Raw genomic sequence first — 25786 nt, 5'->3', positions numbered from 1 at the left:
TGTATTTTGATCATCGAAACCATTTATTTATTTTATCTCCCGGGATGTCGTTCACGATGCCGCCGTCGAGGCCGAGGCGGCCGATGACTTCGGCCGAGATCATGAGGCAGCAGATGAGGGTCACCGAGCAGAGAGACAGCCGGCTTCGGGAAGACGCTCATGAGGACCCTCGTTGGACAAGTACGTATGTTACTATGTATGTACATTCATCATCATGGATGCATGCATATGTGCATTGTTGCAAATCATAAAAAATAGGCCTCTTGTCATCAATATTTCCCTTTAAGCTGACTGTTACTGTACATGTCATCATGCTTTTCAGAATTTAAAGTCTTTGATTAATCTTTATTCCAGGAGCAAGAGTCTAACATGCAGCGTGTGGTGTTATTTCAAAAAATAAATGATGCAGGATCCTATTGTTTTTTATTAAGTTTGAAGAATCTTTTGTTCTTAATAACAACTTCATAAATGTGGTTACCGCACAAACTCTAGTACATATTATATGTTTTCCAAGACCTTACTTGGCTTATCTGTTTACTGTTCTTTTTCTGAAGCAGAAGAGAGAGGGTAGACAGAGTTAGGGAGAGCCTGTAGAGACCACTCTGGTTTCTCTTCTCATCTCCCCTTCATCAATAGTTCTGCATTATCTCTGCTTCTTCTCAATCAGAGAGAGAGAGAGAGAGAGAGAGGGTTTGAGGGAATGCCAGTTATTGTTTGAGGGATTTTGGGGTTAATTTGGATCTGCAGCTGCAACAACTTTGCAGAAGTACTTCAAACCTTGTGGTAAGTTCAGAGCTTTTTCTATGTTTGTTTCCTGAGAAAATAAAAAACCTTCTTAGTGGCATTAAAGGGTATCAGAAAGTTTTCGTATTAGGAAAAAATATTACACAAACGAAACCAGTAAAACAAACTAACCAACTATAACAAACTGATTTTAGTAACTAAAGATTACACGTGTCACAATCCTAATGGCTAACTACAAACTAATGACTAACAGCTGCACTAATATATAGAACCTTGACAGCTGGTATGTGACAGCTGCACACCAATTACTCACTTACCATTTTGTAGTGCTTGAGTCCTAGAAAGTGAAAGCACTGGTAGGTTAATGCAGGTGAATATAGGCATTCAGTTTTTTTTATTTTTTTTTTTCTGGGTTCTGTTTGCTTGATTTAATTTGTTCAAGATTTTGAACTCAAATGCCAAATGACATATATATGTAGGAGGCTTTGAAGTAAAAGGTACATAGGTGAGTGAAAGATGAGAGTGGCAGTGGTTGGTGCTGGTATTAGTGGTTTGGTGTCAGCCTATGTTCTTGCAAAGGAAGGGGTGGAGGTGGTACTGTATGACAAGGAAGACTACTTGGGCGGCCATGCCAGAACTGTCACATTTGATGGTGTTGATTTGGACCTTGGTTTCATGGTCTTCAATCGTGTAAGTACAACTCCTAGTCTTATTAATTCTATGCATCTCTTGCTTATTTTTGCACATAAATTCTCTGTTTTCTTTCTTATAAAAAAGAAAAAGAAAACTCTGTTTTCTATTTTTTTGGTTAGTAGTATTTTTTGGTTTGAAGTTATTTAGGTGATAGTCTGGTGTTGGTTTTTTGTCTTTCTGTTCTGTTGTTATCTCTCTATACTGTTTTTTGCTTTTAATGAAATTTTAAAGTGGCAAAAAAAAAAAAAAAATCTAAGAGTCATCCAATATCTTTGAGTATTATCAATAAAAAGGACATATATAGACCATACATATACAGCTCAAATTAAAATTTAGAGGAAATTACAGATTTGGTCCACTTATTTTATACCTAGTTCAATTTTGGTCCATAATCTTTTTTAAGTTCTGTTTTGGTCCACTAATTGTTTCATTTGTTCAATAAAGGTCCAGATTTGTGACTTTAAATCCTTTGGGTTGTGTTTTCTTCAATTATAATTGAACTATAAGTTATATTTCATCATTTCTTAGTCATAAAAACAAATTTGGAGTATTATAATCTAAAAGAATTGAGATTGGGTGAAGTTTGAAAAATTAGCAGTTTCGGGTACCCTAGTTTGGGGTCAATTATCTTGAGTTTTAGAACTCCAATTTGAATGATTTTTATATGGTTGTAAAGAAGAAATATATAGCTTTAAAACAAGTATATGTTCGCTGAATTTGGGTGAGATTTGATAGGATAAAAAGTATGCCAAATTTGAGAAAACAAATATGGACCTTTATTGAACAAGTGGAACATTTAGTGGACCAAAACAGAACTTAAAAAAGATTGTGGACCAAAATTGAACTAGGTATAAAATAACTGGACTAAATCTGTAATTTCCTCTAAAATTTAACTTCTTGCAATCTTTGTTTTTTGCCAGGAAAAATTTGGATCATCTCCTTAAATACTTTTTTAGTTCAAATGGTTCATTAAGCAAAATGCAAAAAATTTCCCATATTTTCTAGATTTTAATTGTAAAACTCAAATATACATTATAAACCTTAGATTCCCAAGACACCATTTAGGTTAGAAATCAAGGGGCTAGTTCCAGCTTGAAATGGCTCCACGCTCATGAGGGGTTGAGCGTGCTACTTTGTGATTTATTAGATCCATACATTTTTATTTTTTATATGGGGATTGGATATTCGAACTTTGATTATCTCCCAATAAAGTGAAGAGAAATATTAATTGTTAAACAAATAGCTAGTATTTTCATTCATGCGCTAAGATCAACAAATGTGAAACTTTTACGAAGCCTACATTAATTAATGGTTGACGGTTGACTAACTATTCATATGTCATGCGCGCATAATATACTGACATTATTTGGGAAATTTTATAAAATAATCCATTTTAGTGACTGAGTTTCTTTTTTAGCCTTGACCGCAAAACTGTAACTTTTTAAGCTCTTATCCCTTTTTCGAACCAAAATACCCGTTAGAGTTTTGACCAAAATAAATAAAGATATCCAGGATAACGAACAAACCATGAGAAAACACGTCAAACATAGACTTGAAACAAGATGTCAAAAACACGTGAACTTGAAAAAACAAAGAAGCCGTATAAAACTCTTACACTAATTTGGGTTCTTAATTCAAAATTTAAGTAAAGATAATAATACAATATATTTTTACTAAATGATAAATAATGCATAAAATTAGGAATTATCAATTATTTTCTTAAAAATATGATAAGATCAGTGCAAGGGCAGATTTGGGTTATACAATATATCATTTAAATCAGAAATGTTGACGTGAATTAGATTTTTTGACGTGGCAATTAATAAAAGAACCTTAATATGAATTAAAATAATTTTTTTATGAATTCGAAAACACTCCCAGTCTCTACGAAAAAAATGTTGTGTAAAAGGCCCCAAGTCTTATTTTATGAAAATTAAATACCTCTGGTCGACAAAATGGTCAACAAACCGACAAAACTGGCTATAACACCATCTAAAGTGACTAGAGCCAGTTCATCTTTTGACGAACAAACTCATATATGAAAGTCCAAAAATTCAATCTAAATGAAAGAACAGATCGTGAAATGAACAAGATGAAAAAAAAAGAAAAAAAAAAAGATTTAAGATCCATGAAATGAAAATCTGAATCTATTCCCAGATCTACACATTTTTATGTTCATTGCCTTTTTTTCTTTATTAACAAATCAAGATGAATAACCCACAGCAAAAAGAAAAGAAAAAAAAAAAAAAAGGAGCTAAACATATTCTTATTACAACATACAAGTCAGAATTGAAGCCACCAAATAATCATCTATGTGGAAAAAAAAAAAAAAAACTACAAATATTAGATCTTTGATCTATTTGTGTGTACCAGATCTAGAGAATGTGGCGAGTTGGCGACTGGTGAGAGAGAGAGTGACAATTTTGATCTAGGAGTATTTATATCAAGGGTATTATAGTCCATTCAAATGAAGAAAGAAAAGTTATAAATGTTACAATTTCCCCGTATGTGCTAAACAAGTAAGTCAAATCCTAAAAAAGGCTATTTAGTATAATTTCTCTTAATATTTGTTGTAAGGTTCTCACCCAACTTCAATATGATAAGTATATGAGCTGTTTATTCTTGAATTTTGTCCGTAAGAAGGGGGAAGATAATACTAGTATACTACTAGGAGCAGTGATGGGTTCCCATGCAAGGGATTGGGCCCCCACATCGTGAGAATTATTAGGAATATCAAATATGTACAGTTGTCTAACATCATTGAAAAGAATATACCCGTGATATATCCGATATACCTAATAATTTTGCTCACACCATAGGATTAAAAAATTAGGATGTTTTGCTTTTCGCTTGGTAGATTGCCTTCCGTATCACTTAAACAAATAACTATGAATGTTAGAAAACTAATAAATTAGCTCCAATGTCAAAGTATACATATATTTTATTCAGTTAATCACTAATGCAACGTCATTAGTTGGTAGCTTCCATAATTATAAGCTAAGCACGTCATCAAACTCAAACTATTTTCTAACATATATGTTGTTGCATGTAAAATAGTTAAGAAAATTGTTGGAATCTTTGAAGTAACATATATGTAGGAGGCTTTGAAGTAAAAGGTACATAGGTGAGTGAAAGATGAGAGTGGCAGTGGTTGGTGCTGGTATTAGTGGTTTGGTGTCAGCCTATGTTCTTGCAAAGGAAGGGGTGGAGGTGGTACTGTATGACAAGGAAGACTACTTGGGCGGCCATGCCAGAACTGTCACATTTGATGGTGTTGATTTGGACCTTGGTTTCATGGTCTTCAATCGTGTAAGTACAACTCCTAGTCTTATTAATTCTATGCATCTCTTGCTTATTTTTGCACATAAATTCTCTGTTTTCTTTCTTATAAAAAAGAAAAAGAAAACTCTGTTTTCTATTTTTTTGGTTAGTAGTATTTTTTGGTTTGAAGTTATTTAGGTGATAGTCTGGTGTTGGTTTTTTGTCTTTCTGTTCTGTTGTTATCTCTCTATACTGTTTTTTGCTTTTAATGAAATTTTAAAGTGGCAAAAAAAAAAAAAAAAAATCTAAGAGTCATCCAATATCTTTGAGTATTATCAATAAAAAAGACATATATATATATAGACCATACATATACAGCTCAAATTAAAATTTAACTTCTTGCAATCTTTGTTTTTTGCCAGGAAAAATTTGGATCATCTCCTTAAATACTTTTTTAGTTAAAATGGTTCATTAAGCAAAATGCAAAAAATTTCCTATCTTTTCTAGATTTTAATTGTAAAACTCAAATATACATTATAAACCTTAGATTCCCAAGACACCATTTAGGTTAGAAATCAAGGGGCTAGTTCCAGCTTGAAATGGCTCCACGCTCATGAGGGGTTGAGCGTGCTACTTTGTGATTTATTAGATCCATACATTTTTATTTTTTATATGGGGATTGGATATTCGAACTTTGATTATCTTCCAATAAAGTGAAGAGAAATATTAATTGTTAAACAAATAGCCAGTATTTTCATTCGTGCGCTAAGATAAACAAATGTGAAACTTTTACGAAGCCTACATTAATTAATGGTTGACGGTTGACTAACTATTCATATGTCATGCGCGCATAATATACTGACATTATTTGGGAAATTTTATAAAATAATCTATTTTAGTGACTGAGTTTCTTTTTTAGCCTTGACCGCAAAACTGTAACTTTTTAAGCTCTTATCCCTTTTTCGGACCAAAATACCCGTTAGAGTTTTGACCAAAATAAATAAAGATATCCAGGATAACGAACAAACCATGAGAAAACACGTCAAACATAGGCTTGAAACAAGATGTCAAAAACACGTGGGCTTGAAAAAACAAAGAAGCCGTATGAAACTCTTACACTAATTTGGGTTCTTAATTCAAAATTAAGTAAAGATAATAATACAATATCTTTTTACTAAATGATAAATAATGCATAAAATTAGAAATTATCAATTATTTTCTTAAAAATATGATAAGATCAGTGCAAGGGTAGATTTGGGTTATACAATATATCATTTAAATCAGAAATGTTGACGTGAATTAGATTTTTTGACGTGGCAATTAATAAAAGAACCTTAATATGAATTAAAAGAATTTTTTTATGAATTCGAAAACACCCCCAGTCTCTACGTAAAAAATATATATTGTGTAAAAGGCCCCAAGTCTTATTTTCTGAAAATTAAATACCTCTGGTCGACAAAATGGTCAACAAGCCGACAAAACTAGCTACAACACCATTTAAAGTGACTAGAGCCAGTTCATCTTTTGACGAACAAACTCATATATGAAAGTCCAAAAATTCAATCTAAATTGAAAGAACAGATCGTGAAATGAACAAGATGAAAAAAAAAAAAAAAAAGATTTAAGATCCATGAAATGAAAATCTGAATCTATTCCCAGATCTACACATTTTTATGTTCATTGCCTTTTTTCTTTATTAACAAATCAAGATGAATAACCCACAGCAAAAAGAAAAGAAAGAAAAAAAAAAGAGCTAAACATATTCTTATTCCAACATACAAGTCATAATTGAAGCCACCAAATAATCATCTATGTGGAAAAAAAAAAAAAACTACAAATATTAGATCTTTGATCTATCTGTGTGTACCAGATCTAGAGATTAGAGAATGTGGCGAGTTGGCGACTGGTGAGAGGGAGAGAGAGTGACAATTTTGATCTTTGATAGGAGTATTTATATCAAGGGTATTATAGTCCATTCAAATTAAGAAAGAAAAGTTATAAATGTTATAATTTCCCCGTATGTGCTAAACAAGTAAGTGAAATCCTAAAAAAGGCTATTTAGTATAATTGCTCTTAATATTTGTTGTAAGGTTCTCACCCAACTTCAATATGATAAGTAGGGTTTTGTTCATATTTAGTACATGAACTTTGACCATTGTCTTAATGTGGTACCTAAACTTTTATTTGTCCCAATTGAGTACCTAAACTTTTATTTTGTGTCTAATAGGTACCAAAATGAATTTCTGTTAAAATTATCAACAAAAGTTAGGGGCAATATAGTCACTTCAAAAAATTTATTTTTTAATTTATATTTTTAATTTTTTTTGTTTGTTGTGTGTTTTTTTTTTAATGATTTTAAACATATAAAGAAAATAATTAAAATATACTTTGACTATATTGCCCCTAATTTTTATTGACAATTTTAACAAAAATTCATTCTGGTACCTATTAGACACAAAATAAAAATTTAGGTCCTCAATTGGGACAAATAAAAATTTAGGTACCACATTAAGACAAGGGTCAAAGTTTAGGTACTAAATATGAAATAAACCCTGATAAGTATATGAGCTGTTTATTCTTGAATTTTGTCCGTAAGAAGAGGGAAGATAATACTAGTATACTACTAGGAGCAGTGATGGGTTCCCATGCAAGGGATTGGGCCCCCACATCGTGAGAATTATTAGGAATATCAAATATGTACAGTTGTCTAACATCATTGAAAAGAATATACCCGTGGTATATCCGATATACCTAATAATTTTGCTCACACCATAGGATTAAAAAATTAGGATGTTTTGATTTTCGCTTGGTAGATTGCCTTCCGTATCACTTAAACAAATAACTATGAATGTTAGAAAACTAATAAATTAGCTCCAATGTCAAAGTATACATATATTTTATTCAGTTAATCACTAATGCAACGTCATTAGTTGGTAGCTTCCATAATTATAAGCTAAGCACGTCATCAAACTCAAACTATTTTCTAACATATATGTTGTTGCATGTAAAATAGTTAAGAAAATTGTTGGATAATTAGTCTTTTTCATCGCCCATGCACTCAGTCTCTTATCTATTCAATCTAACACAAATATTTAAGGATTTAGAATCAACTGAACTAATGATACATATACTAAATTAAGAGGAATTATAATTGAGAAAAACTTGTACGTAATGGGTATATACATTTTTTCTCTCATAATATATAGTCACATAACTAGAATGTGAGGAGATGTTGTGAGAGAATAATTATATACACTTGTTACATACAAGTTTTTCTCATTCTAATCCAATCTATCTTCGTTTTCGATATTGTTTCTTATATATTACTCTCATTCTACAATGTAGTCTTATAATTAAAACCATTTAATTTTTAGATCAATCTTTAAAGATTATCTTTACCAAAAAACCAACCAAATCATAAATCATTTGATTATTTAACTATTATCAAATAAATAAACAATAAATCTAACTATTACTAAAATTGTTGATTTATTTTGGATTATATACTAAATTTATAGTTGAAATAATAGAGCTTTGTATGGGATTTATGCAACTGAATGAAATATTTCTAAATTGTCTCATCACCTCACCCTATGATTTATGCAACTGTTTCAGTCCAACACAAAACTGAAAACTCAAAAGATGTTGTCAAACCTATGCGTAGCATGTCATTGCTGCATTTTCATATTATTTATCACTGATACTATATATACAAACCTACCATCTTTTATTAAAATTATTATGAGTGATGGTAACACACATGTCATGCCATTATAGTGTTATAAATCCATTTAAATTTTAATACGTGTACAATCATTAAGAATAAGGATTTAGAGTTTAGAATCACATAAAAAAATGTCTCCTTTCATATGCTCATTTTAGTTTTGTTGGTAAATTTAAGGTTACACACAACATGGAAGTTTGAACTCGTTACACTGTAGCTTAGTTAAGAGATTCTCGTCCACACTTGATTCAAACAGAATTCTACACGGGAATCTTTTATGGCAATTATATACATGAAAGCTTCTTGGGACGAGATTCTTTGCGAGAATCCTTTACTTATGAAAAATTTCTTGTATAAGAGAATCATCCTATCTTAGTATATAGTAACTAAAAAAATCTCTCTTAGCTATTTAGTATTTACGTAAGATTTTTAATTGATCCTAACTAGAGTCACAAAGCTAATTAATAGAACAAGTGTGGTCTGTACTTTCAGTTTGATGACGACAAAACTCACATATATAGCAGGTTCCCTGCATAACCCAGATAGCAATTCTGATTTTAATGTTGGGTTATGACAATGGAATGTATATATGGAATAAATTGGACTGCAGGTGACGTATCCAAACATGATGGAGTTCTTTGAGAGCCTTGGAGTTGATATGGAGACATCTGATATGTCCTTCTCAGCCAGCTTAGACAATGGAAGGGGCTATGAATGGGGTAGTCGAAATGGGTTGTCAAGTGTGTTTGCACAGAAGACGAACTTGTTCAATCCATACTTTTGGCAAATGCTTCGAGAAATCACCAAGTTCAAACATGATGTGATCAGGTAAGTAATTCAAATGGTCTCCCTCCATCTGCAGATAGATTGTTGAAAGTATATACCACATTGGGAATGCTCAAGCTTTGTGTTACAATATATAATGTAACTTGATGACAATTGGTTTTTGGTTGGGAGCTAGCTCTAACTTCTACACAGATATTATAGATAACTTAATTATGCATGTCATGTGTTCTATGTTTTGTTGCAGTTATCTTGAGGTGCTTGAGAACAACCCGGACATTGATCGCAATGAGACCTTGGGGCAGTTTATCCAGTCACATGGCTACTCTGAATTATTTCAGAAGGCTTATGTTGTGAGTTGTGAGATCACTCAAGTATTTATGTGACATCTTTTGAGCTTTTTAAGTCAAATAATACTTGATTCCTGACTAAATGCTTCGAGGAATCACCAAGAATTCATAGCTCTGGTGGTGTGGAAGTTTGATTCTCGTCCTCCCCTTTAGCCCTTTGCACCAAAACAACAATTAATATGTTAATTACTTGCTGGAAAAAGTAATGTCATTATTGTTTACAGATTCCAATATGTGGTTCAATTTGGTCCTGTCCTTCTGAAGGGGTTATGAGCTTCTCAGCTTTCTCTGTTCTTTCATTTTGTCGCAATCATCATCTACTTCAGGTACGTTATTATGTTTCCACCTTTTAGCTGAACCCAAAACCCTATATATGTCATTGCAAACTTTCTAAAAGGTTAAACTATTAGGATGTGAGTCAACAATTATTTTGTATTCTTAACCTTGGTGTGGTTTACACTGCAGCTATTTGGCCGCCCACAGTGGCTTACTGTCAGATGGCGTTCACATTGCTATGTGAAGAAGGTGCAAATTTTCCTGAAAACACTGTTTTTAAGGTCCTAATTTAAAGTAAATGTTTTCTGTAGCTCATGTTTGGTTAACAAATTCAGGTTAGAGAAGTGCTGGAGAGGAAAGGGTGTCAGATAAGAACTAGTTGTGAGGTACATAAGGTTTCCACAACTGATGAGGGTGAGTAGTAAAATTGGTAGTTGTGACTCCTTTGGCCTTTTGCTTCTTTTTAAATGAACATGTAATGAGTGATTTACTAACAGAGTTTATATGAGAGGTAGCAGGTACTGTACTCTCTGGAGATGGTTTTGAGGAAATATACAATGGATGCATAATGGCTGTCCACGCCCCTGATGCCGTGAGAATATTAGGAGACCAAGCAACATCAGATGAACTGAGAGTACTTGGTGCTTTCCGATATGTTTACAGGTACACTTTTTATTATCCCACCTCTTCACATTAATACCTGTAATCTTGCTATGTGTTGTTGACTAAACATGTAATAATCATTACTTAAATGGGTTCTATATATTTATGGTTCATGGTTAATGCATATCCTGACATTTGTAAAGTGAATTGTTTTGATATTATATTCTGAGATACATAAGTTTCTATTTGTATCTTCCAGTGACAATTAAGTTCCAATTTTTTTCCCACGGACTATTTTGTTTATTCATATTTGTTGGATAATTGTCATTTCTGTTGAAAGATGGTAATTCTGCTCCATTGAGCTTAGGACTAGGACACTTGAATTCTACTCAGAAAATCAATTTATAATAGTGTACCTGATCATGTGCTATCTCTACCTTTTTGGTTTGGGAAAAATGCGTATGCAGAAGTTGATTTGGCCTATTGTCTCCTATAGCTAATTCAGTCAATGCACAATCATTTTTCAACTCTCTATTGGCAGTGATATTTTCCTTCACCGCGAAAAAAATTTAATGCCCCAAAACCCAGCAGCATGGAGTGCATGGAATTTTCTCGGAAGTACAGGCAACAAAGTATGCTTGACATACTGGCTCAATGTGCTTCAGGTATATAGTGTGCATGTTCGTATGAGAATTTAACTTCTCTTAGTGCTCAACATCATTAAAACAGTAAAATCTGGGAGTTGATCCGATGAGTTTCATATTTTGCCTCATGTGTATAAGAAAAGAAGCAAGTTGTGGAACTTCACTCCAAGAAATTGTTCCCTTTTGCTATTAAATGATTTAATCATTCCCTGGAATTTCTGAATGTGCAGAACATTGATGAAAAAGGTCTACCATTTCTTGTGACTCTCAATCCAGATCATACACCAAAACATACCTTGCTTAAGTGGTCAACAAGCCATCCAGTCCCATCTGTTGCGGCATCGAAAGCTTCGCTTGAGCTTCCTAGTATTCAAGGAAAGAGAGGAATTTGGTTCTGTGGATCATACCAGGGTGAGGTTTTACTGCTTGTGAGAAATTAATAGATATAATAGTTTTTTTTCAATCACATAATTTATGTTTAGCTCTATCTATCTTTTTGTATAAACACCATTGAATGCCATAAGTCTTTCAAATTTCCTGAAACTGAAATTAGGGATTTCATAAATTTGTATGCATAAGCTTGCGTACAAATATGCACTTGTAGAACTTGCAGTCTTAAATGAATATCTTTCTATTGAAGTATGAAATGATGTTTCTTGCTAACTGTTTCCTTTATCTTCAATGAGAGAATAAAAAATTAAAAGCACCAATAAGAGGGGGCTGCAACTCAAGTACCAATGAAAACTCCTGCAAAACCTTTGCATCTAAGTAAATGGAATGTATACAGGTTTTTGGCACTCAGACATTTTGTGTTTATGCATTGATGAGATGGTTACTATATTTAGGACTACCTTAATTTCCATTGCACAGAGCTGAGATTTACCTATGTTCCTTTTTTAAATTTTGATTAGCTTTTATTAATCATCTGACTGTCTATGTTACCTTTCATTTTCAGGTTATGGCTTCCATGAGGATGGATTAAAGGTATGATATGATGGAGTAAGTTATTATTTTATCGTATAGCCGATTTAAATATGTTGTGTGGTAAGATACGAAAAAATGGTTGACGTCCTAGGTAGCTCTTCATTTTGACTATATAAATCCCACACAAATCTTTCCTCCAAGGTATTTTCAAAAATCTATAAAATTAGTGGATTTCAGATTAACAGTGAAGTGTACTACTTTGCAGGCTGGAGTGGCTGCAGCACATGGTATGCTTGGAAAAGGTTGTGCCCTCTTGGAAAACCCAAAACACATGGTTCCGTCACTGACAGAAACAGGAGCACGCCTTTTCGTTACTAGATTTCTTAGACATTATATCTCAACTGGATGTTTAATGTGAGTAATACATGTGTTATCTCAACTGGATGTTTAATGTGAGTAATACATGTGTTCTTAATTAGACTTCTAATTCATAAGCATCTTCTTCCTTCGTTCTTGGCTCATAGGATCTTTAAATTTTAAAACTGGGTACTCATTGTCTTTTGGGTTCAGTACTAGAGGGCATTGGAGCTCATCATTTTTCAAGAGCAGTTTTGGTAGTTTAAAATACAAGTTAGAGAAAGTGTTGTGTCTGAGGGAGAACTGATGTTTTCACCAAACTTTCTCCTCATTAATCATCACCAGACTCCTCTGCCATGACTGTTATGCAGACACTGCCACCACAAAAAAAAAAAAAAAAATGCACCACTCTTCTACCTCCATTCCAAACGTCAATAATCCATTAAATCCTTCATCAACATCACTAAATTCATTTAGTCCTGTGATCACCATAGTAGGCACTAATACAGAAACTCTTGTGACTATTTCTACCTCGCTACTGCCACCCACAACTTGCTTTCTTATGAAGCATTCATTTCTAATACCACAAATTCCTTTTTTATCTCTCATGCATCTCAACATCTGATTTTTTTTTCTTTATTTCTGTGCCTTAAAATTGAAGTGTTAATGCAGTAAACTTGGAAAGGGGTATTTTGTGCTTTCTGCAATTGGCTAATTTCGTAGCCTTTATCTGCAGATTCTGAAAGCAAAATTCCTTTATGCTGTGTGTTTTTGGACCTTTGCTCAAGTTGAATCATACAAATCACAAGCTTATAGTTAATGATCTGCATTGCATGCGCCAACTATCTTGATTTAATCTTCTTATCTTATATGCATTAGCTTGATATACATTGTTGGTCCATACCCTAACAACTTAAGTTTTTGGGGTCTGATAGTTGTTTAACAATATGATAACTGTTTCTCCAATTTTTTAAAGTCATCCCAATCTTAATATTCCTTTATCGCCACTATATACTACTCCTTTTATTATCTTTCATTATGTCGAATAAGTTTTATCTGTTATGGAGATAATTATTACATTGTGCCTTGTCATCTTATAGTTTATTAGAGGAAGGGGGCACAATGTTCACCTTTGAGGGAACCAGAAAAGGGTGCTCTCTAAAATGTGTTCTTAAAGTTCACAATCCTCAGTTTTACTGGAAGGTAAGCATTCTTTGTTTGATTTTAACACTTTTTAACGGGAATTATGTACTACAAGGTATAAAATTTAAAAGGAAATAATTCTTCATTAAGAACAGGCAGACAGTATATTGCCATGTAGAATCATATCATTATAAAAGCAAGAAGTCACTTACACTGATAAGCAGTAGAATTTGTTTTTCAGGTAATGACACAGGCTGATTTAGGCCTTGCAGATGCATATATCAGCGGGGATTTTTCTTTCATTGATAAAGACAAAGGTCTTTTAAATCTTTTTATGGTAAGATAACTCATCAGTGTCCAGTGCAAAATCATTTGTTTACTTTGCAATTTTTCACAGAATTTATTTTCTTGCTAATTTCTTTTCCAGATTCTTATTGCCAACAGAGATTCAAATACTTCAGAGTCAAAATTGAATAAGAAAAGGTGTATTGTGATGGAGTTACTAGCTTAAACTTGAAAAATGATATAGCTAATAGTCCTTTAATCTCATTAGATTCAGAACTCACCTTTGTTTGTTATAGGGGATGGTGGACGCCATTGTTATTCACAGCTAGTATAGCCTCAGCAAAATATTTCTTTCAGCATGTTTCAAGGCAAAATACTCTTACACAGGCTCGCAGGAACATCTCTCGTCATTATGACCTGGTATACAAATTATATCCTGGAAATTAGTTATTATTTTCTATGTTTTCTTTTTATTGATCTTAAAATGATTAAGACTAGAAACTAGGATCTCTACCCAAATCAAAACCCTTTTTATCACCTGAGCAACAACTCAGCTGGTTGCCTAAAGTAATTGTTACATTTGATGTCTTGGGAAAAAGTTGACAAAGGCACTCCTGACAACAAGCTAATGGAGTAAAAATAATCAATATCAATATCAAGTATCTTAACGTACATATGCATGTTTACATATAAGCATGATTATAGAAATACTTGTAAGATATGCTTCAAGCTTTAGTGCTAATGGAATAAAAAATGAGGGAGGGCTTTAAGAAGTAGTTTTTTTTTTTTTTCTTATTAATGGGTGGGACAGAATAGACTTCAAACTTGATTTATTGTTATACACTTATACTATGCCTGTGCCAATGGGTTAAGACATGTAGTATGAGACTGAGTTTCCTTTTTCACAGAGAGTTAGTTTGTTTTATTTAAGGTGATGTACTGAATCCAACTTAGCATCAAGCATGAAGAAGCTCACTGTTACTTTTTTTGTTTATCAACTGACTACTACTTTTTTGTGCTCTAGAGTAATGAACTGTTTTCCCTGTTCTTGGACGAAACAATGACGTATTCCACTGCTGTATTTAAGGTCAGAATCATCAGCTTCCAATAAGTTTACTGTGAGCACTGCATGAAAGAAAGTACATTGTAGGTTAACTTATTTTTCGTTACTGTGTTGAGTCATTTTAAAGGCAGAAGATGAAGACTTGAAGACTGCGCAGCTGAGGAAAATCTCAGTTCTCATTGAGAAGGTGAGTCTTCTCTATGAGAACTCTGTCAAGCTTTTGATATACTTTATTCTCTGCTATTTCAATTTGTTTTTCCTTTCAATTAAAATAGGCTAGAATTGATAAGAACCATGAAGTTCTAGAGATTGGATGTGGCTGGGGAAGCTTAGCTATTGAAGTCGTCAAACAAACTGGCTGCAGATACACTGGCATCACTTTGTCTGAGGAACAACTGAAGTATGCGCAAAAGAAAGTGAAAGATGCTGGCCTTCAGGTATAAACTTTTATCAGTTGTATATTTATATGTAAGCATATATCATGGTGTTGAATGCATGGACATGTAGTGTAAAGCAACATATATCATTTGTAATCTGTATCCTATACTCAAGAGTCAAGGCCTTACCCTCAAATGCTCAAGTCGATCTGTCAACTATGTTATGTAAGGTTCCTACTAGATTGGGATCTTAACTGGCAAGTCACTTCATAATTAATTTCAATAAATTGCTTCCAGGACCATATCAGATTTCTTCTGTGTGACTACCGCCAATTGCCTGCTAAATACAAATATGACAGAATCATATCTTGGTGAGTATTGTTCCCACCCAATTTACTCCATGAATATTGAATAATATTTCTGGGCATACCTTGATCTTTGGTGGAATTTTTCAGCGAGATGCTAGAAAGTGTCGGCCATGAATTCATGGACGAATTCTTTGCTTGCTGTGAATCTGTTCTAGCAGAAAATGGGCTTCTTGTCCTACAGGTAACATCCAATATAGTGCTGTCTCAAGTTAGAACTAGTTAACTATAGTGCTGTAATATCAAGTTGTTCAACTATTTAAACCAATAAATTCAACTCCTAAAAATGGTAACATCCTACACATTGCTAATAGTTGAGGGTATTTGATCTTTCTTTAGTTCACATCAATACCGGATGAACGTTATGATGAGTACAGGCGAAGTTCAGACTTCATAAAGGAATATATTTTTCCTGGTGCATGTGTACCTTCATTAAGTACGGTAACATCATCCATGGTTGCTGCTTCCAGACTCAGGTATGATCTGTTACCATGAGAACAATGTCATTAGCTGTAAGTTCTTGTTATACTGTTCTTATTTTGACTTAATGGGAATTTCATTACTGCAGTGTGGAGCACTTGGAAAATGTTGGAATTCATTACTACCAAACATTGAGATATTGGAGAAAAAATTTCTTGGAGAGACATAGGTAAGAAGATAACAATGTAAATTGTCATCGTTGTGATGCTAAGATGTTATAGAAGTTTTAGATTATGATGCTGGTGCAATGACTTCTGTGTTTATAGTGAAATACTCGCTCTTGGATTCAATGAAAAATTCATTCGGACATGGGAATATTATTTTAATTACAGTGCTGCTGGTTTTAAGACACATACACTTGGAAATTACCAGGTATATATTTCTACACTTGGCACTCATTCAGTTAATAATTTTCAGATATTTTAATGTGCATATTGATGCATGCTCTTTGGAGCTACAACAACTAAAGAGTTGCATGCGTATGATATTCTTGTGTGATGCAGATTGTATTTTCACGTCCTGGGAATGTTCCTGAGTTCACCAATCCATACAAAGGCTTCCCTTCAGCATATTGAAAGTTGTATTTTCACCAAAAGAAAGGAAAGTTGTTATGTTCTGTTATGACCCCAAGGTTCAAGTTCAGGACAAATAATTCGTTGCTGGCATTTTTTGTTTCTTTTTTCTTGATTTTATTATTACTATTGATTTATACAATGAACCCTTCTTGGTCGTTGTAAGAGGATCCGGCCTCTTTTCTTTGTTGTTTGACTTTGATCAGAATGTTATGCAGATGGTTTATCTGTCATTTTGGATTGAACAAGCCATCTTTCTTGAAAAACTGATGTGTTCTACATTTACTATACTCTGCTATGATCTTTGCTAAAAAACAGAAGAAAAAATAATCTTTTATCATCCGGCTTGTCTTTCATTTGTAGTTTTATCATCATGAAAAAAATGAAAGTGATGTCTCACAATTCACATCTAAATACATCATGTGACTAACTCATAACCATCAAATGTGAAACATGTTGTAAAATATGTAGAGATTAGGGTTTGTGGAAGAGAGGAGGCAGAGAGAAATATGATCAGTCCATCTTATTCATGTTATAAATATCCTTATATAGAAGTAGGGTTTACTAGGTTTTGTATATTTACTAGTATGCCCCTACAACTAATTACAGGAATAGCCACATAAAACAATATATTTACAACACTCCCCCTTGGATATTCCATGTCATTAGTGTTGTCTCTGCTATGCGCTTCTAAGTTGCCTCGTTAAAACCTTGCCAAGTAATAAAAACCCTGTGGGAACAAAAACAACCTTGGTCGAAGGAAAAAGAGTGCAACGCGCGTGAGTGTGGAGTAGTCGCATCAGAACCTCGAAAGTAGGTGAAGTCATATCTTCTGGATCATAGGCAAATAGTATGTCTATGGGAGCGGGGTGCATTAGAGTTGCTACACCAAAACCTTGCCCGGTAAACCCAATGGGAAAAAACCCGTGGTCGAAAGGAAAAGATGAGCAAATGCATATATATCAGATCAACACATCTTCAGGATGTAGTATGAGTAGGGTGACCATGCCAAGATGTGCCTCATTAAAACCTTGCCAGGTAACAAAACCCAGTGGGACAAAATAACCCTGGACGAAGGACAAAAGAGTACACGATGGTCAAGCGAGTATGCTTCAGGATACTCCCCCTAATGTCGACTCCCCCTGAAGACTACATACTAGGTAAATCAGCCAATCTACGCAACCCAATACCTCGAACATGCATCAAGAACGTGGACTTTGGCAGTGACTTGGTAAAGAGGTCTGCATGGTTGTCTTGAGATCGGATCTGCTTGACTTCAATCATCTAATGCTCTTGTTGCTGTTGATTGAAGAAGAACTTCGGTGCAATATGCTTGGTGTTGTCTCCTTTAATAAAACTCATCTTCATCTGCTGGATGCAAGTGGCATTATCCTCATAGATAATCGTTGGTTCATCAGTGGTGGAATGCAGTCCACACGTAGTTCGAATATGTTTGGAAACTGCCCTTAGCCATATATATTCACGAACTGCTTCGTGAAGGGCTAAAATCTCAGCATAATTCGAAGAGGTAGCAACAAGGGTCTGTTTCGTAGACCTCCAAGATATTGATGTTTCCCAATGGTAAAGACATAACCAGTTTGAGAACGCGCCTTGTGCGGGTCTGATAGATACCTTGCGTCAGCATATCCAAAAGGCGGGCATCATTCCGAGGATCGAGGGGGTTCGATTCATTCCTTGATGCGTAGCTAGGGATAGAATAAGCCCATATCCGTCGTACCTCTAAGGTGGCGGAAAATGTCTTTTATGCCATTTCAGTGGCGGCGTGTTGGCGCAGAGCTACATCTAGCTAACAAGTTCACAGCGAATGATATGTCCGGTCTAGTACATTGAGACAAGTACAATAATGCGCCTATTGTACTTAGATATGGGACTTCTGGTGCCAATATCTCTTCGTTATCATTTACGGGATGAAACGGATTATTCTTAGGATCTAGACAACAGACGATCATGGGCGTGCTAGAAGGCTTCGCTTTATCCTCATTAAAGCGCCTTAACATCTTCTGGATGTAATTCGATTGATGGACCAAAATTCCATCTGCACGGTGCTCGAGCTCCAGGCCGAGACAGAAGTTCATTCTCCCAAGATCTTTCATCTCGAATTCCAACTTCAGGTGTTTAGTTGTTTACTTGATCTCTTCAAGAGTACCAATTAGATTCATGTCATCGACATAAACAACTAAAATAGCAAAGCCGGAACTTGTTCTTAATAAACACGCAAGGGCATAGAACATTATTCACATATCCCATCCCGATCAAATACTCATTTAGACGGTTATACCACCTCCGTCCAGATTGTTTCAATCCATAAAGTGAACGCCTCAAACTAATGGAGAACGTGTTCCGTGGTCTGGAACTATTTGCATCGGGTGTCTTAAGTCCTTCGGGAACTTTCATATATATCTCTGTATCAAGATCCCCATAGAGATAAGCAGTTACCACATCCATAAGCTGCATACTCAGTTTTTCGGAAACTACCAAACTGATAAGGTAGTGGAACGTTATGACGTCCATTACGGGGGAATACTCTTCCTCGTAATCAATCCCAGGGCGTTGAGAAAATCCTTGCGCCACTAGACGAGCCTTGTATCTCACAATCTCGTTTTTCTCATTACGCTTCCTTACAAATACCCATTTAAATTCTACAGGTTTAACATGGGGAAGGTGTAGGAACGACAGGCCCAAACACCTTTCTCTTTGTCAAGGAATCTAATTCGACCTGGATTGCTTCTTTCCATTTTGGCCAGTCGTCTCGACGTTGACATTCATCAACAGAGTGAGGTTCGATGTCATCGCTAGTTATGATTTCGGTAGCTACCGCGAATACAAATATATCATCGATGATAATCTCGTTTCGATTCCAGAGCTCACTTAAGCATGCATAATTTATAGAGATCTCTATGTTCTCGGGAGTGGGTTCTAACGTTGGAGCGTCCCCCAACGCCGTCTCTTCTGGGACGGACCTATAATCCGGAACTATTTCGTGAGATGGATCGATTGAGATCGCGATGTCAAGGGGACTCATTTGTGCCAAATGTATCCTCTTCCGGGGATAAGAGTCCATCGAACCTAGTGGTCAACCTCACTTCTGGGCAGGGACATATGACTGGTTAGCCACTATTGTTGTACCTCGTCCATCTGGGACGACACGTCCTCCTAGGACGACACGTCCTTCGGGGACGGATATCCTTGCAGGCACATTTGCAGCAGGTATATGTGATCTCGTCAATTTAGCTAGATCAGAGAATGCGTCTGGCATATTATGAGTTATACTCTGTAGATCTAGAATTCTCCGCACTTCACTATCACATTGTGCGGTTCGGGGATCGAGATGAGACATAGTGGGGACATTCCACGTCAATTCACGTCGTTCTTCAGGAACGGTGACGTTCATATCTCCCCCTAACGGCGGGAAGACTGTCTCATCAAAGTGACAATCCGCAAATCTAGCGGTAAAGAGATCGCCTGTCAAGGGCTCTAAAAAGCGTATAATGGATGGGGATTCATAATCGACATATATGCCCATCGTTCGTTGAGGACCCATTTTGGTACGTTGTAGCGGCGCAACTGGCACGTAAACTGCATACCCAAATACGCGTAAGTACGAAACGTCAGGTTCGTACTCAGTCACCAGCTGTAACGCGGAGTAAGGTTGGGTAGCAGTGGGCCTCAACCGGACCAACATGGCTGCATGCAAGATTGCATAGCCCCACGCAGAAATTGGAAGCTTGGTGCGCATAACCAAGGTTCGTGCGATCATTTGTAATCTTTTAATGAACGCTTCTGCGAGACCATTCTGGGTGTGAACATGGGAAACTCGATGTTCAACATTAATCCCAAGGGACATGCAATAATCATCGAAAGTTTTCGATGTAAACTCTTCGGCATTATCAAATCTTCTGGACTTTATAGGATAATCCGTGTGGTGAGCCTTCTGGGCGAGAAGTTTAGCAAAAAGCAGCGTTTCTTGTGGACAATAGTGTAACATGTGATCACTTTGTCGATGCATCAACCAAAACCATAAAATATTTAAATGGTCCGCATGGTGGTTGGATAAGTCCACAAATATTCCCTTGTATCCTTTGTAGGAAAAGGATGGAGTCTTTACTAGTCTTTGCATATGATGGTCTAGTATTCAACTTTCTGAGCGAGCAAGTTTGGCATAATGTGTCACTAAACACAAGATCCTTATTAGTAAGGGGATGCCCGTGTGATGAATTGAGGATACGGTGCATCATACTTTGACCTGGGTATCCCAACCGGTCATGCCATAGAAAGAAACTGCTCGAATTGATTAACTTCTGGTTAACTATGTGATTGGCCTCAATCGATCTAATGGTGGTCATGTAAGACCGCTCGAGAGACATTTCGATTTCTCCAATGTACGCTTCTGGCCATACAAATTGGAGGTTATGCAAAGATATTCCACTCCATTTTCCTCAGTGGTTTCAACGTGATAACCGTTGGCTCGAATATCCTTATAACTCAACAACGTTCTTCTGGAACTTGGAGAATATAAGGCCTCATTAATGGTAATTCAGTACCATTGGACAACATAAAAATGGGCTTTGCCATGGCCCTCTATCAGGTTGGATTGGCCTGATATGGTTGTCACAGAGGTATGAGTAAGCAATAAGTTTGAAAAATACTTCCGATCTTGAAGTATGGTGTGCGTAGTAGCACTGTCTGCCAGACAACAAACTTCCTCACTAAACATGCTTATTCATAAATTTAATTCAATAGATCACATGTATGAAAATAACTTAATTGAATTAAATAATATTCGAGCATAACCAAATTTCCAAAACAAATAATCCAAATCATAAATCACCAAAATAATCTGAATAAGAAAAACATTATTCAGAAAATAAATATGGCACAAGCGCCGATCATATCCATGTCATCGAGTTTCTAGTCCTCGAAGTGTCCAGTAGCAGTCTGGAAATCAGTGACCTCTAAGGTGGTATCCATAGGAAATGATCCCTCAACGAGATTGGTCTCTCGAGTTCCGCGACTGGCGTGATACTCATTTACAGCTTGCGCTGATGCACGGCAGGTGCGGGACCAATGATCAGTTCCTCCACATCGGTAACAGAGATCATTCTGATTCTGATTCTGGTGGCGACGGGCCGGACCAGTGTTCCTCTCATTTCGAGTTCCTGGGGCCGAGAGACCGTGATTCCTACCACGTGAGCCATGGCCACGTTGCCCTCGGTCATATAGGGCATTCATCTGAGAACCTTTCCTTCCATATCTCGGGCGGTCAGACTTTGTGCCCTTTCCATGACCTCGGTATCCTCTTTCGCGGTTTGAATCGCGATAAGCAACAGCGTTTGCTTCAGGCAATGGTGCTGCTTTAGTACCGACAGGTCGGGCTTGATCATTTGTCATTAATAAGTTGTTGTTCTTTTCAGCGAGCAACAGAGTAGTGATCAATGCCGAGAACTTGGTAAAATTTCTCTCCCTGTATTGTTGCTGCAGGACCAAACAGGAGGCAGGGAAGGTGGAGAAAGTCTTCTCCAATAGGTCAGCTTCGGTGAGCTCCTCCCCACAAAATTTGAGAAGCGACCGGATCCGGCAGATCTCCGAATTATACTCATTCACGGATTTGAAATCCTGGAAACGAATGTTCTGCCAATCATGTCTTGCTTCAGGCAAGAAAATGGTCTTTTGATGGTCAAACCGTTCTTCCAGAGCAACCCAAAGAGCTCGTGGATCCTCTTCAGCGAGGTACTCAACTTGGAGTGCTTCTTCCATATGCTTCCTAATGAAGATCATGGCACTTGCCTTAAGAGATTCTGCGACAACATTGTCTGCATTGATTGTCGATCTCATCTTCTTGGCAGTCAAATGAAGCTTAACATCTTGAGTCCACTTTAGATAGTTTCTTCCGGAAACTTCCAAAGCGACGAAATCAAGCTTGTTGAGATTTGACATTCTTTGGTTGAAAGGAACAAATAATCATGATTAGTGCTTCGGGCAATAATATCCATAAACAATAAATAAGAACTTCAAGTTCTATAACATGGTATAGACATGTAAAATCTACTGGTTTTATCATGTATGGTGAATTTATGAAGGAAACTTCAGGTTCCTTATACGGCATTATTGAAGCTACAGGTTCAATATTTATGTATGAACTACTGGTTCATTAATTACCTGCAATTTCTACACATATATTCTAGTGCAAAAATTTAAACAAGTAAAATATTCATATACCCAAGTAGAACAGAAATATATCACAAAATTATTTGAATAAAAGTTTCTGACATTTAGAGTATATATATTAATTGGTTTGCATACTAACAAAAAACCATCAGCAGCACAGTGGTTAAGGTGCACTCTTGGTACCCAAGAGGTCCTGGGTTCAAACCCCAGGCATGACAAGAATTAACATCTCCTTTTTACAAAGTTTCAGGAGGCTCGCCATGTGTCAGCGTGGGAGTGGCAGCGACGTGGCACTGACGTGTCAATGACGTGGCGCCTGCATGGCGCTGACGTGGCAGCGGCTTGGCTGCCTGCGTGGCGGACACGTGGCAGCTGACGTGTCAATGACGTGGCGCCTGCATGGCGCTGACGTGGCAGCTGCTTGGCTGCCTGCGTGGCGGACACGTGGCAGCTGACGTGGCGGGCCTGGGCTGCCTGCGTGGCATCCACGTGGCACCTGCGTGGCGTCCACGTGGCTGCTGACATGGCAGCGACGTGGGTTGGGCCTGTTGGGCCGCTGCGAGGCTGGGCCTTGGCTGCTGGCCACTTGGGCCTCGTGCCTGCTGGCTGGCTGGTGGGCTGCGTGCGAGGGATTAGCAGCGGGCTGCTGCAGGCAGCAAGGCTGCTGCTGGCTGCTGGGAGGCCTTGGGAGCAAGGGCTGCTGGTGGCGCTGCTGCGATGGCAGCAAAGAGACGCTGCTGGCAGCGATGCGTGGCTGCTGCTGGCAGCGATGCGTGGCTGCTGCTGGCAGCGCAAGGCAGCGGGGCTGCTGCTCGGGGTGGTTTTTTCGATCACCCAAAAACTCTTTCTCTTTTTAATCATTCAATTCAAGGAAGCATGTATAAAAATATATAAACCCAAATAAATCAATCTCATAAATTTAGGGTTCATGCTTCATGGAGGATTTTTCAATCAATCAAAGGTTTTAAAACATAAACATAAAATTGTTTTATAAAACCTATTTGGTTGAAGAACAAATTGAAGGATGATCCTCTTTCGTTTATCGATCCACAATCCACAATCCAAAGAGCTTCTCGTGCTTGATTGATTGAAGAACGGATTGAATGATGATCCTCTTTTGTTTGGTGATCCACAATCCAAAGAGCTTTTCGTGCTGATAACGTGTTGTAAAATATGTAGAGATTAGGGTTTGTGGAAGAGAGGAGGCAGAGAGAAATATGATCAGTCCATCTTATTCATGTTATAAATATCCTTATATAGAAGTAGGGTTTACTAGGTTTTGTATATTTACTAGTATGCCCCTACAACTAATTACAGGAATAGCCACATAAAACAATATATTTACAACAAAACACTCTTTATAAATAGATCATGTGAGTAATACACCACCATTAAATATTATACAACAGATGTCGTTTTTTTGGGGCACAAATTTGATAAGATTATAAAATGTAATTCATAACATCACAAGCTTTGTTGACCTTTTTTTTTTAGTTAGATTCTGTATGGTAGGTGTCCTCTCTTATCCCATACACGCACCAATCCAACTCAAATGAAGAGAGAATTCGGTTTCAAATTCTTCAATAGTTCTAAAAAGATCATATCAATTAAAGTCAGTTAACACATGCAAGATTGAAAAATAGAACCAAAGTAATCTGATTTGTTGTAAAAGCCACAAAACAATCACCTAAGGATGGATGTTCATGTTCCTATTATAGAGGGGTGAGAAGTGAGAACTAATCACATACCATCTTCAGGAATTATATTTATAAGTTTGATTCTTTCTAAAAACTACTCGTAATAAGGAACATGCAAAATTGATCTTTAACCATCTAGAGATTCGTTTTTAACCAACCTTCTCGTATGTCAATTTAGCAAACCAATTAACCACAAGACCATAACTTATTTGATTGTATGTTAACTTAGATAACATGCCGAGAAACATCTAAGGGTACACTGAGAGCTTCCCTGTAGTTCAGTCAAAGCAGGACGCGTCCCAGCACAGATCAAACAAGAAACAGGGCATGGTACTCTAAAACAAGGTAGGAGAAAAAAAAAAAAAAAAAAGTCTACTACTCTTACAAGAATCATAATTCTTATTGAAATAATGCGTAACAAAAACTAGCCCTCAAATGTGGAAAAATAAATAAATAAAAAACCAATGGAATTTCTACTTTATTCCAAAGTTCTATAAAAACCATTTTTAACAGAAACACCTCATCTTTGCTTCTCTGAACTCTGGAACAATAATCCATGAACTGCTCCTACGATTTAAAACACAGCCTTACACAATCAAAGATATATTAAAGTGAAACTAGCTTAACTGCTCGAGTCAACATACCGTAGGCTGTTCACCTCACATTCTGCCATGCAACCACAAACCTGGGTGGTATTAGTACTGTTGATGCAAATTTCCGTAAGAAAGTTACAACAACTTAGGGGTAGTGACCTGGCTGATCCAAAGCCCTGCTGGATGATGACGTGAGATCTTCCTGTAAGGGAAAACAAGATCAAAGGAGATGGACTGGTGTGGTACCAGCCAAACACGCTCCGATGATGAAGTCAGTGATGGTGTTTGATGGTAGGTGAGGAAGAACAAAGGATGAACTTGGGAGAATATGAAGAACAAGGCAAATGTTCTGGGTTTATTCTCAGCAAGTCCAAGTGTGATTTTGGTAAGCCAAAGTTTGTGCAAGTGTTTGCTTTGTGATGGCTGGATGGTTAGATTCATTTGTGGATGCCCATTTTGCACATATGAGTTGATATATATAGGCAAAGGAAACTGTGATGAGTAAGTTACCTGCATGTGACTGGCTGGTTGAGAAAGATCCACGAGTTCGGTCGTGAACAGTGGCATGCACAGCTACCCACCTCCTTTGCATTCAATGCTGCATTGAATGCAAGTATGGAAGATCCAGGTGAACTGCCTCAATAGTCATGAATGCAGGCTAGGTTG

General features: G+C 36.4%; 2 protein-coding genes across 6 annotated transcripts; one reads left to right on the top strand and one right to left on the bottom strand.

Moving 5' to 3' along the window:
- The first annotated feature begins 682 nt into the window (after positions 1-682).
- On the top strand, positions 683-16837 carry LOC147293787 (uncharacterized). Of its 5 annotated transcripts, none has more exons than XM_086230365.1 (26): positions 683-783; positions 1224-1434; positions 4522-4746; positions 9033-9250; positions 9453-9558; positions 9780-9881; positions 10021-10080; positions 10167-10245; positions 10350-10494; positions 10976-11099; positions 11309-11489; positions 12034-12062; positions 12268-12416; positions 13460-13562; positions 13744-13839; positions 13930-13985; positions 14084-14207; positions 14812-14874; positions 14978-15037; positions 15126-15287; positions 15525-15598; positions 15683-15776; positions 15932-16068; positions 16161-16241; positions 16339-16444; positions 16576-16837. In XM_086230365.1, the coding sequence occupies exons 3-26, from the start codon at positions 4573-4575 to the stop codon at positions 16645-16647; spliced, it is 2595 nt and encodes an 864-aa protein (XP_086086491.1). In that variant the 5' UTR covers positions 683-783; positions 1224-1434; positions 4522-4572; the 3' UTR covers positions 16648-16837. The 5 variants fall into 5 exon arrangements, with proteins under 5 accessions (XP_086086491.1, XP_086086490.1, XP_086086489.1 ...); XM_086230364.1 differs by having other exon boundaries at positions 4495-4746; XM_086230363.1 differs by lacking the exons at positions 683-783; positions 1224-1434 and having other exon boundaries at positions 2327-4746.
- A 2836-nt stretch (positions 16838-19673) lies between these two features.
- Positions 19674-22610, bottom strand: LOC147293786 (uncharacterized). Its single transcript, XM_086231128.1, has 2 exons — positions 21837-22610; positions 19674-19750 (listed from the first exon to the last, which is right to left on the bottom strand). Exons 1-2 carry the CDS (start codon positions 22597-22599, stop codon positions 19674-19676), a joined length of 840 nt encoding a protein of 279 aa, XP_086087254.1. The 5' UTR covers positions 22600-22610.
- Between the last annotated feature and the right edge of the window lie 3176 nt (positions 22611-25786).

Source organism: Dryas octopetala, chromosome 2 (genome assembly GCF_963921425.1).
Source record: "Dryas octopetala chromosome 2, drDryOcto1.1, whole genome shotgun sequence".
Taxonomy (NCBI): Eukaryota; Viridiplantae; Streptophyta; class Magnoliopsida; order Rosales; family Rosaceae; genus Dryas; species Dryas octopetala.
This window is presented reverse-complemented; position numbering and strand designations above follow the sequence as displayed.

What these genes read in the sequence shown, in the direction of transcription:
- LOC147293787 (XM_086230365.1), top strand. Translation starts at nt 4,573, where the DNA reads ATGAGAGTGGCAGTGGTTGGTGCTGGTATTAGTGGTTTGGTGTCAGCC. An exon ending in GTTTCATGGTCTTCAATCGT is followed by an intron (nt 4,747 to 9,032) that starts GTAAGTACAACT and finishes ATTGGACTGCAG; the next exon opens with GTGACGTATCCAAACATGAT. An exon ending in GTTCTGTGGATCATACCAGG is followed by an intron (nt 11,490 to 12,033) that starts GTGAGGTTTTAC and finishes TTTCATTTTCAG; the next exon opens with GTTATGGCTTCCATGAGGAT.
- LOC147293786 (XM_086231128.1), bottom strand. Translation starts at nt 22,599, where the DNA reads ATGTCAAATCTCAACAAGCTTGATTTCGTCGCTTTGGAAGTTTCCGGA. An exon ending in CTCACGTGGTAGGAATCACG is followed by an intron (nt 19,751 to 21,836) that starts GTCTCTCGGCCC and finishes GTCCCTGCCCAG; the next exon opens with AAGTGAGGTTGACCACTAGG.